Genomic DNA, 13,008 nt, shown 5'->3' on the forward strand with positions numbered 1-13,008 from the left:
GTGTCGGAATCATAGTTCATCTATAGCTTCTTTACCGATACAGATCTATATTGACATCAGAGTGGATCTAGATAAGAGTGGCGTCAATGTCAAAATTGGAACAGCGGCGAACTGTCATTTCCATACAAATCCGCGTTCCAATCGAGCAGGAGACCTGTCAAAACTGGAACATGACGTCACTCTTGTTTACAGGCACTCTAATTGACATCTACTTTCACTCTCTTCTACTCTTTTACTCTTATGAAGCGCAAGCGTAACCTCGAGGGTACGAACTCCCCTTAACACAGTGGTTCTAGTTCACCAGTAAGGCCGAGATCTTCCGCGAGATCCTGTTCTATTAACGTAATCAAGAAACGCTAGCATACGAATGGATGTCCCGTTTGCATGAATAATAACCGGAATTGTGCAAAGCCGAATACCACCGAAAAAGAATCACTCAGGTGAATGTTGTGGCACGTCTTACCTCCACGCCGGTCAGCATCAGCAACCAAAAGAGAAAGAATGAACGTTGTAGGGGGACTGGGGGTAGTTTGCCCACGTTAAGGAGAACAGCGATTTTAGATGTGAAAAACATTATTTTATGCTCTTTTTTATTATGGTCGGATAGACAAACATGTTTTCTACCAAATAGTAGAAACAGCTATCCAAGTTACATTTTCGACGGACGGTTCGGTTTTTTAAAAAAGTCTACTCTCGATCACGGTCAGAAATGAACTAACTGGACATTCTTTATTTTACTTTCATCAAACCTCACAATAAACAAAACGATATTGCCTCCTAGCCTAAACAATCAGAATGATACGCGATACCGCGCGGATGTTTTGTCGTCGTCAGCGATAATCCGTGTGACCAACTGACGAATGACGATTGCTTTACTTTGCTGTGGTGCGTGGGCCACTGGGTGATAACTGCTCTCCCCCGAGTGTTGAGCCTCCTGGGTCAACGTTAGACGGTTAGCCCTGCCGGAATGGTTGAAGCTGGTTGATAGTACTGGACGTCTTTGGTAGCCGTGGGTGCCTCGATGGGTGAAGTGTTGGATCGGTCAATTTGAATGAAGGTGCCTTGAGAACGAAATTTGAACATAACGAAAATTATGATAAAAATGATGATCGATGTCGAGAATGAAAATCCTCCTATGAGAGACCAGGAATTAGCTGCCGTTGCGGATTTAAGATGTTGCAATTGTTTCAAATGCTGGTGTTGTACTTGATGAAGTGTGTGGATGTCGAATTTACGTTCGAGTCCTTCTTTCTTTACTTTTAATCCTGTTGATGGGATGAAGATTCTTTGGTTAAATGTTTTGATGACGTTGTTGGTTAAAGTGTGTTCTCCAATGGTTATAGAACAATTTTGATACATGATCATAAATGATCCGGTTAGTTTCCTATTGGAGATTCCACATGTTGTTTGAAGATTGGTATTAATGTCGTTGAGAAGTGCGGTAGTTTCGCTGATTTTGGTTACGGAAGGGTGCTTGGGATTATGTTCATATGTGCATTTGCTTTCCGTTCCCCTTGCTAGTTTGGAAACGCAGTTGTCGTCCGAAATGTCTTCGACGTCTGATTGATAGCATAGACTCCAATTTCCAAGTCGTTCACAAGGTGTTTTCTGTAGTAACAATTCGTTCTTGTTTCGTAAATAAATATTTCCTTTCAAATGGATGCGTTGAGAATTTTTTAAGATGGCTTCGATTTTCAGTACTTCGTAGACCGGATGATAAAACTTGGGGATGTTTACCACGTAGAGCAATAACTCGTTGTTTGTGCCGATGGTCACCTTCGCAAAGTTGATGGCTTCTTCTAAGAGGTCCAGGTGCATGCCTTGGTTGCTTAGCAATTCGTCAATTTGGATGATTTCGTCCGTGGTTAGAAGCTTGTAATTGACTGTCCCTAATTTTGCAAATATTATGGCTTCCTGTATGCTTGCTATCTCCTGATTGATGATGTCTAAATTTAAAATCAAATGTAATACCTGAGTTTCTTCTGAAGAAAGCTTGGAATTTTGTTCTGTAATGTTGATGAGTTTATTAGTTATTTCTGTGAGGTTTCCTAAACTATCAAAAACTTGGTCGTTAATTTTGATTTGTTTGTTACTATTGTCGACCATTTCGTTTATGCCTTTTGTAATTATTCTAAGGTCGTCAGCGTCAGGTGAACCGGACATCCATTTCCATGCTCGTCCTAGCGCGTCCCAACGTTTTTGTTTTCGTCTTGGTTTGAGTTGTTTTATATTATTTCTTAGGTCGTCTGTCTTTCGTTTCAGTAGTGTGATTAGTTCTGGATGGCTGATGTTTACTGTGGATATGTGACTTTCTATCTGCGATATTGACTGTTCTATGTCCGTTATGTTGATGGCATGTACGAATTTCTGGTATCCTTCTATGATTCTTGCTTCTCCTATCTTCACTATGACTACTGGATCGTTGCTAACGTTGTGAATTTCGATGTTGTTACAAAGTATGTGTGGGATTCTGAAATTATTTAACATTGATATTTTTAACATTAGATTTATGTAGTTTGGAATTATGCTCGTTTTTGAATGTGACATTATTATTTTGTTGTACAAAATGTTTTTTAAATTTTGGTTTATGTTTTGCCCTGATTATTTTGTCCTTAACGAAAACTTCTTTGCCAACAACAAACTCTGGTGGGTCACGTCGGTTTTTATTGATTGTTGAAAGTTGTTTGTCTTGCGTTTTTGTTAAACTAACTAGAACATCGTCATAACGTTTTTGTCGAATTTCCTCTAGTCGATCGGGGTCAATTAGTTGGTCAGTATTTCTAGTCTTCCCAAAGACAATTTCTTTGGGTGTCATGGTGGTGGACGAGTGAATACTATTGTTATACTTTTCGACAACTGTTTGAATGAGGTTTCGAACAGCCGTTTCAGGAGTGATCTGTTTTTGAATTCTATAGAGTTCTAGGATAGTTGAGTGGAATCGCTCAACTACACCATTGACTTCGGATTTATGATGGGGGGTCAAATACACACGAATATTCAGGTCTATCATCCAGCCGCGAATGGTTGGTGATTGTAAACCTTTTTCATTGTCTACAACAATAGATTCAGGAGTAACATGCGAAGTGAATATTGTCCATATTCCATCTTCAATATGGGCTGAATTTCTGGATTCTATAGGAACCATTCGACCGTATTTACTGAATTTGTCGATACTTGAGAGGAAGTAATGGCTTTCTATTTGGAAGACATCAATATGCACAATTTGGAAAGGGTACCTCGGAATTGGAGTTTCTTGAATGGGTATTACAAGTGGGTGTCGATCGTATTTGGAAGTATTACAGACATCGCAAACGCTTATAAAATCTTTAATATTTTGCGTAAGTTTTGGGAAATAAAACTCTCGCAAAATTTGTTCCTTATTTTCGTTAATACCGCGGTGAGCTCTTAAATGGGTTTCGCGAATGATTCTTTCTTGCTCTTCCGTGTTTGAGACATCTGTAAGTATTTTTTGTGTAAAGCGTATTTTTAGGAGACCAGCGCGACTGAAGAATCGTTTATAAACTTCTTGAAGTTTTCCTAAGATCTCTTCGGAAGTATATAAACCATTCAATTTAGAAGGATCAAAAAATTCTTTGAGTAATGAAGCCAGTATTTGATCAGTTAGACTTGTTCTTTTAAGGACTATACGGCGGACTCCTGGGAAGGGATTTGTGATTATTGTGTCTGGGCTATCATTTACTTTTTCAATAATGACTTGATTTTTAAAGACATTAAGGGGGGCTTCAGTTGAAAGAATGTAATTAGTGTCATCATCTTCTGCCGAGTGTTGAGTTGGTGTAAGCGAGTAAATTTGGATGCGACTCAAGGCATCTGCGACAACGTTACTTCTGCCGGGTTTATACACGATCTCATAATCGTGTTCTTCTAAATATGATTTCCAATTTTTCAATTTTGCATTCACATTTCTGGGTGATAAGGAAAAAGTTAGAGGTTGATGGTCAGTAACTATTTTAAATTTTTGACCATAAATATAATTCCTGAATACTTTAAGAGCCCAGTAAATTGCTAACATTTCCTTTTCTGTTGCTGAATAATTTTCTTCAGCTCTATTCAAAGTTCTAGAGGCAAAGTGTATTGGTTTATCACTACCAATTTCACCTTGACTAAGCACAGCACCAAGAGCGAAATTTGACGCGTCTGTGGTGATCAAAAATGGTTTTGAAAAATCAGGGTAAGCTAAAACGTCGTTGCTAGTCAGAATGTTTTTCATAGTATCAAAACATTTCCGTTCATCTGGGTTTAAAATTATTTGCTTTTTTGAATCGGGATTCTTCTCCCCTCTCAAAAGATTTGTTAGAGGTTTTGCAATTTTTGCAAAATCTTTAACGAATCGTCTGTAGTATCCGATGAGTCCTAAAAATCCTCTTAATTGCTTAAGATCTTTAGGTTCCGGAAATTTCATGATTGCTTCAATCTTTTTTTCGTTTGGTTTGATTCCATTATCTGAAATCACGTAACCTAAGAATTCAATCGATGTATGCATGAATTCAGATTTCTCCAGTTGGACTTTCAAATTTGCTTTGTGTAGGGTCTTTAGAACTATTCTTAAGTTTTCATTATGTTCCTTAAGATCTTTTCCAAAAACTACCACATCGTCGATATAAACGTAGCATCGTTTACCGATGTGCTCTCGTAGAACATCGTTCATTGCTCGTTGAAAAATAGCGGGAGCGTTCTTGAGGCCAAAGGGCATACGAACAAATTCGTATTTCCCATAGTTGACCGAAAAGGCGGTTTTTTCAATGTCTTTGGGATTCATCTTGATCTGATGAAATCCGGAAGCCAAATCAAGGGTGGAAAAATATTTATTTCCTCCTAGTTGATCAAGAATATTTGATATCTCAGGCATTGGGTACCTATCAGATATCGTTTTTTGGTTTAATTTTCTGTAATCAATTACGAGACGGAACTTCTTCTCTCCCGATGCGTCCATTTTTTTAGGGACGACCCACACTGGAGAATTCCATGGGGATCTCGATGGTCTAATTATGCCAGATTCGATCAGTTTTTTCATTTGTTTGTCAACTTCATCTTTGTATGCCATGGGATAAGGGTAAGTTTTTTGATAAATGGGTAAATCATCAGTGGTACGAATATCACAGTTTACATTCGTAACACAAGAAAGGGTGCTGTTTGGATTATGAAAGATTTCCTGATATTCTTCTAATATTGGGATTAACGTCGATTTTTCTTGTTCACCAAGGTGTGCTAACCTCAGTTTTTCAGAAACTATGATTGAATTTACTTTCCTGGGTGCTGGTGTGGGTGTATAGAAATGTATAGGAATGTTTAGCGTTTTTTCCATGCCAAAAACTTGTAGAATTCCTTGGTTAGAGACGAAATTGAAATATTTGTTGAAAATTATACCTGTTCCTATGATTCCGTCGAAGAAAGTATGGAAATCAAAAATGGAAAATTCAAAAGCATGGTTAACAATTGGAGAAAAAATTGGAAGATATGTAACCTCGGAAATAGCGTTATTTCCTGTAACACCTTTAACAGTTTGTCGAGGTATTTTAAAAATTTGTTGTCCGGAAGTGAGAGCCCATTTTTTGGATATTATATTTATGTTGGCTCCACAATCGATTAGTAATTTCATATATCCCTTATTAGTTGGGATTTTGATGAATGGTAGCGGCGAAACGTTTTTCATTCGAACCATTTTGCCACCCATTCGGTATCGTTCTCTAAAAAATTGCTCTCTTGGGCCTGATTAGTTTCTTCGCTTGGGGTTTCTTCATTTGCCGCGATGTTGTCGATATTCAAATTTTCCAGAGGCTCTAGCAATTCCTCTTCATGGAAAAATTCCCTACTTAGTTCTAATTGTTCTTCATACCATTTTTGGTATTCCGAAGGGTCAAGAACATGTTCCAGAGTATGTGCGGCTCTTTTTGCTCCTGGGTCATGTGCTCGCATAGAATCGCTTGCAATTCTACGTTGAGCTATCGGTCTATTACCATAATTCACATGGTGTGTGTGAATACTGCTGGTATCCATTAGTTCAGGACGTGGTTGGGGTTGTATGAAGGTTCTATTGGGTGCAAAAACATTGGGTTTTGCATGAGAGTTGAATTGATGAAAGTTTCGAGGAGGAGCTATCGGGGGTGCTCTATAATTGAAATTATTTTGTTGAGCATGGGAGTTATTTTGTTGAATATTTCTTGGTGTGATTGGGGGTGCTCTATGAAGATTGTTATGAGCATTATATTGACGCGGTGGAACTGGAGGCCTTTCCACAAAGTTGGGTTTAGGCAATGGAGGTGCCGAAGAAGGGAGTGGATGCCAAGAAGGAACGTTTACCGGTACATTTCGAGCGTCTAAATTTAAATAGTCCACGCAATAACTATAGGCTTGCGCCAAACTCGTTGGCCTAAAGTTTTTGCAGAATCTAGAAAGAGGGTCACCAAGTCCCCTAATGAATGTGTCCAATGCTATTTGGTTGTATAGGCGCATTAGCACCGTTTCAAAACCTTGCCATTGGTTATCCATGGCAACAGCTGAGCTTATTAGGGTTACGAGCTCCCTAACTCTGCTGTAATAGCTCTCAAGACTTTCAGCCTTGCTGCGTCTGAGCGATTTTAATTGATTGTCGAGAGTCATTAGATCTCTCTTGTCAGCATAATACAACTTTAGGACATCTTTAATGCTGTCCCATTGAGTTGGAGTATTGCTGGTTATGAGAGCGTCGTTCGCTTCTCCTTTGATTTTTCTTCTGATCGTTTTGATCAGAAGATGGTACTGAAAATTGCTTTTCAGGTCCTCAAAAAGTTCAAGGACATCTTCGACATCCAAAATCCACTGACTTAAGGTGAAGATGAATCGAAGCCAAACTTCAAATTTTCAAGAGCACGGATCTGAAGAACCAAACATCCGTTTAAGCTGAAAACTTAATCGATTGGTCCCTAGCTGGTGGTGAGCAATCGATTAGGTTTTCAGCTCAAACAGGTGTTTGGTTCTCCAGATCCGTGCTCTTGAAAATTTGAACTTTGGCTTCGATTCATATTCACCTTAAATCGCGTGGATTACCGGTAAAGTCGGGGAGGTCTCGAACAATTTGCGGAATTTTTCCGCGATCCTCGAAACTAATGTTTCGATCAATAACGAATCGAGGTGCGGGATTTGGGATTGGAGCTGGGTTTGGAGCTGGAATTTGAACAGGGATTGGTACTGGAATTGGGATTGGATCTGGAACGGGAATTTGAGCTTGAAGTGGATTTTGCACGATGTTGAGGCGTGCGGGTTGTATAATTGGAGGGGTCATGATAAGGATTAAGGACAGGTGAACTACTTAATTAATCACACAATGTTTTCACTTTCACACTTTCACTATTTTATTAATTACGGATTTATTTTGTTTTGGTTTAGGGTTAGTTCGCGCCTAAACTGTGATATTATAGTGGTTCGCTTACGGATGGGCCGGGCTTACCACTGTGTTGTTAGTAGGCGAATTCGCGTTTAGATTTTTGACACACTGAGGTGCGGTTTTAACTTATAAACTATTTCTTTCTGTTGTTAATAGTACTTACAAGAGAATCAGGAAGCACAATCGCATGCTGCGGGACAACGCCTAGGTCCTGGAAAGTCCTTTGAAGCTCAGGAAGTACGGTTTGTACTGCGGGACAACGCCTCAGTCCTGGATGGTCCTATTTCCGGGGTTGGGTATCCTGATAGTGCACCTCTTCGCGCTCCGTCTCCTCAAATCACCAACTTGATTGATGATGGCTCTGGGTCCGGGATGACGAATTCTCTCTTGGAGGCAGCTGAAGGTGGCTTCGTTCGACTGAACTTATACAATTACTATCAGGTCCCAGATTCGGGCGCCAGTTACATTTTCGACGGACGGTTCGGTTTTTTAAAAAAGTCTACTCTCGATCACGGTCAGAAATGAACTAACTGGACATTCTTTATTTTACTTTCATCAAACCTCACAATAAACAAAACGATATTGCCTCCTAGCCTAAACAATCAGAATGATACGCGATACCGCGCGGATGTTTTGTCGTCGTCAGCGATAATCCGTGTGACCAACTGACGAATGACGATTGCTTTACTTTGCTGTGGTGCGTGGGCCACTGGGTGATAACTTCCATTCTAACTTTTCTGGGGTTTATAAATTAATTTTTAAAAAATGCTCGCTTAAGTGCATATGTATTGTTTTGCGGGGTAAAACGCCCCGCTTGAGTTCGGCGTTAGCCATGCTGTAAACGAACGCACACAATCATGCATGTATATGTGTTGCATACATCCGGGCGTTTGTTCAGATGTTATTGTTCAATAATAGTATACATGCTGGTGCGAAAAATGTACATTTGTAAGGTTCCAATTTTTGTGTAACTTCAACGTGGCATTACATTTGGTAGAATTTGAATTCAAACGGCTGTTTCGGTGTTATGATATAGGGGTGGGCGTTTTGCCCCCAAAGTTGATGAAAGTTTAGGTCCTTCAATAAGCTTTTTGAGGGCAAATTTAACATATATTTTGCACGGAATACAAACTATGACAGTGCACAAGTTGGCTCTTGGCAATAGTTTCAGTAATTTGGTTATTTATCGACCTAAAAAATGACATTGAAAATCGCACAAAATTGCAACGAAAATAGCAAAAAACGTTTTTATACGATTTTATCGATTTGGTTGAGAAAAACACATAAAAACATATTAGGAAAAGCATTTTCATCCATTTTCTATGATCTAGGGTGAAAAAAAGGATTGTAAAACTCATCGTTCGTCCAAATCGATGGTGGCGCGTTTTGCCCCCTATGGGCATATTACCCCCAGTTCCCCTATGTTTGGATGAGCGAATTATTGTGGCATTCACAGTCATAGCCTACTGTGATGCCGACCGGGTTGCAAAACCAACCGTATGATCAGTTCAATACTCACTACTAAACTGAGTAACACCCACACAGGAATGATTCGGAAAAGGGTGGGATGTGACTTAGGCAGCGTCCATTTATTACGTACCGCTAAAATTGGAAATTTTCGACCCCCTCCCCCCTCCGTAACGCTTTTTGTATGAAAAATTTCAATTTTTTGTATAAGCCGTAACGCTCGAGCCTACTCCTCCCATTAGAGCGTTACGTAATTTGTGGATGCCGCCTTATGACGGTGTACACTGTGGGCACGGTAAAAAGAAGCAAGGTATTATACTCCGAAAAATGACATTTGACAGTGACATCATTTCCTATCGCAAACTCGAACGAGTGCAAAAAAAAGCGAGGCCTGCTCTCCTTTACTATCCTCAAGGCCTCATGCTTGACGATAGGAATGACGACACATGTTTGGATGGAAAATCGTTGTTAACACGTGGGAATAGCCTACCTTGTTGTGTCTACCATGCAATATCCTTTGAACGTATTTCCTTTTTAAATCAATCTTGAATCGTGGGTAGGACAATCCTTTGACTGTCCTACCCAGATGTTTTCGTGCGTAGTCAGATGGCGTCAGAAGGCGGCACCAAGATCGTCATAAGTACTCGGATCAAAATGGCTGCTTTTAAGAAATATCATGAAAAACAGTCAGATTAGCCAGTTACCATTTTCCTGGAGTCCAATTTCGGAACAGCGTATTTCCTAGATAGATTCGATGCTTTCAATCTTTCCGTGAGAATTTTCACTGGCGTTAAGTTCCAAAAAAAAAAGAGAACACAATATTACCCTCATGTATGAAGTTTTTGAATGAATTGTTCTTCCCACGACACAGAGAGCAGGGGGTGACTTGTTTGAAAATAAACGACCCGTCATGGCGTGGAAACTGGAGCACAAAAACGCGACGACGGTTACGAATGCATGCCACCTACGACGGACCAAGTTCAGCCATGGCTTCGTGTGTGGCACGATTTTCGTGAGACTTCCCATGTATCTACAAAACGGCATGCCATAATTTTGAATTTGATAAATTATTTTTTCAACACTCACGTAACGGAACGGTTACGTTGATACGTAGGCACGAAGACGTTTCCATCGTCTGCCATCTTCCATGGAATCGAAAAACCGGAACCAGCTGGACGACATCGCGTGAGCTTTAAACAAGGAAAGCGCTCGAGTTTTGTTTTTTTTTTTTCTCAATTTTCTGAACATGCCATTATTATCGGGAAGCACCAGCCGGGAGTATCTAAACGTGCAAGTTTTCCGTTTTTCGGAAAAGTCTCCCTCGGGCGAACGAACGACGCTTGTTGGAATGAAACCCTGCAGAACATCTCTCTAAAATATTCAGCACACCCAAAATCGTATTGTTTCAGTCTCGTTTTCTTTTGTTCCCCGGCTGAGAGAGTGGAAAACTTTTTCATTACACTTTCTAGCTCAGGTAAGGGTGTGCAATATTTGGAATGATCCCATCAAATGCCGTACGAAACGAGATTTCAAAGTGTTTCGATGAGGTGAAGTTTACGTTATCCGATTCCAAAGTTATCTGTCCAATCGTACAGTTCTGGTTAATTATTAGAACTTCAAGTCTGAAATTCTTCCTGTAAGAGCTGGTGTTCCTCAAAGCAGCATTCTGGGATAAATATTTCACAAAATTTCGACATCTGACTTACCGTAAAACGGGGTAACTTTGATAATGCGGGTAACTTTGATAATGCGAGACTCTCAACATACTAAACGAAATAACAAAGTTCCTATTAATCTGTTAAGCAAAACGAATGCAAAAGTAAAGAGTATTAGTATGACACTTCATGTTAAAGCTATTTCCGTTGGAATCAAGTACATTTGAGGATTTATATGCCAATATGGAAAATTTATAAGATTTTAGCAATTTTGAAATGCTCTCAAATAATCTGTTCTACGATCACTATTTGATGAAGTCATAATGAGTTCGTCACTTATACTTGACAGCCTAGTTATAGTAGAACTCGAATTCGGTCTCAAAACTCTTAGCGAATACTATTTTTATAAACTGGGGCCATTTTTGTAATCTAAGCCAGAAATTTCCATATAGCGTTAAACGCCTAAAGATATGCAATGCCCTACAAATGTTCTGTAATTCATTCAATTTTGTTCGAGTGATGCTCCATTATCAAAGTTACCCCAAAACAGAAAACCGACTTTCGATTATATGAAAAATTATATATCCATTAAGAATAAATCTTTTGGAAATCTATCAACTGGAATCGATAGTTAGGATACCAGTACTTGTTTTAAAAATATGAATTAAAATTCTTTGAAACAGCATGCATAAATATTCAAGTTTCCTTCGAAAAAACTATCAAAGTTACCCCGTTTTACGGTACCTGAGTTACCTCATGGATGTCAAAAATCAAAATGGAAGATTTGTGCTTCCAAAACTAAATTAACAATAGAGAAACTTAAAAGTAGATGGAGTACCGTGTACCTTTTAATTCCGCTCCTAAATGCTTATCTTTGACAGATACGCGTATTTCGACTACCACTTGCAGTCTTCTTCAGTGTCAGTTACTCGTATCTTCGTATGTCAGTTACTAGTGGATACGAGTAACTGACACTAAAGAAGACTGCAAGTGGTAGTCGAAATACACGTATCTGTCAAAGATAAGCATTTAGGTGCGGAATTAAAAGGTACACGGTACTCCATCTACTTTTAAGTTTTTCTATTTGAGATTCTGCTCAGAGGATTCGAAAATTCATTAAAGAGTAAATTAACAATATTCCCACACTAGTGGCCTCGGAAAACTTCGTCATACCATCAAGTAGGCTGTTGCAAAACGTCATGCAATCTCCCATACAAAATGGCACATTAGTCTTCTCCCGTTTTCCCGATTATTCTGGAGACTTTCTCTAACTTTTACTTCACACTATCACGTCGTATCCCTTGTCGAGTGTAACTATGAAAAACTTCACTCAATCCGTTCATCCGTTCTGAAGCCATTTCGTGACATATAAACACCACTTCATTTATATTTATATAAGCTTAAGCATAAGTATAAGCATATATGACCACACAATTCGTAGTTGCTACTCCGTGATTGACCAGAACAATCGAAGTTGCACAGAGATTTAATAAATGGGGCTTGGGATTAGCTTACCATACTTCAATGTGCACAAATTGAGAGCTCAAAATCTAAAAGTCAAAAACGGCGCCGGTCACGTCCTTAGGGTCATTGGGGAAGGGAAGGAATGTTAGTTCGACAACCGTTGTTACTAGACCGAGATCACCTCTACATCTCCACAGTTGTCATGGGAAGGATATTGGGTTAGTGGGATAAGGTATAGATCTTGGAGTCATTAATGTTTGGTGATGCTATCCATGATATAATCACACCTAACCGGATTCGCGCTCATATTCAATAATCGCATTATACGCCAAAGAAGTGTTCATCACACACCCCCGCAAGAGCAAGCGACACGATCAATAGATCAAACACTACTGACACTCGCGGCACTTTTTCACTACTACGGGACGACGCGCGACATGTTTGATCCTGCCCTCGTCCCCCGGCCCCGCAGGAGCATTATATAGAAGATAAACCAAGAGCTCTTTATTTGGAACCTTCGAGTAGACATGTTCTCACGTTGAGAGGGGTTCCAATAAATTGACCAGATGAAATTAAGTGTCTAGAGCACGTGCTAGAGAAAAATTCAACTTCCAAAATCACATTGAGATTGAATGCTCTCAAATACATAAAATTTCTGGATCCACTTTTTAACAGAAAATCGAAACTTTATCTTAAGAATAAATTCCTAATTTTTAAACAAATGTTCAGACTGGCCATGTTGTATGCTATACCAATACGGACTAGATGTTGTAATACATGAATAAATATACGTTCCGCAGAAAAAAAAAAACGATTTTTTTCCGTTTTGAAAAAGTTCGTGTGTCGTAGGGTTTTGAGTTGAAGTTCACGAATGATTACCAGTATCCGAACTTCCGTGTATAGTTTGGTTTCGTATCGACAAAAAAAAACTGCATATCGCATACTCTTAATCTCAGGCCAGTGACTAACTCGGTCGATTCAGATGGCATAATGGCAAGAGTTTTGCAGCCATCTCCCGGAGTCAGTCCGTGTCGAACC

General features: G+C 39.4%; 1 protein-coding gene and 1 long non-coding RNA gene across 2 annotated transcripts; both read right to left on the reverse strand.

Moving 5' to 3' along the window:
- Positions 1 to 746: 746 nt before the first annotated feature.
- LOC110674188 lies at positions 747 to 8,105 on the reverse strand. The gene is made up of 2 exons (XM_021838202.1): positions 7,548 to 8,105; positions 747 to 2,470 (listed from the first exon to the last, which is right to left on the reverse strand). Exons 1-2 carry the CDS (start codon positions 7,571 to 7,573, stop codon positions 946 to 948), a joined length of 1,551 nt encoding a protein of 516 aa, XP_021693894.1. The 5' UTR covers positions 7,574 to 8,105; the 3' UTR covers positions 747 to 945.
- Positions 6,776 to 7,541, reverse strand: LOC110674189. Its single transcript, XR_002498719.1, has 2 exons — positions 7,029 to 7,541; positions 6,776 to 6,823 (listed from the first exon to the last, which is right to left on the reverse strand). It is a non-coding gene; the product is annotated as an uncharacterized LOC110674189 (long non-coding RNA).
- Positions 8,106 to 13,008: the final 4,903 nt, after the last annotated feature.

This window comes from Aedes aegypti, chromosome 1, assembly GCF_002204515.2.
Source record: "Aedes aegypti strain LVP_AGWG chromosome 1, AaegL5.0 Primary Assembly, whole genome shotgun sequence".
In the NCBI taxonomy this organism is placed as follows: domain Eukaryota; kingdom Metazoa; phylum Arthropoda; class Insecta; order Diptera; family Culicidae; genus Aedes; species Aedes aegypti.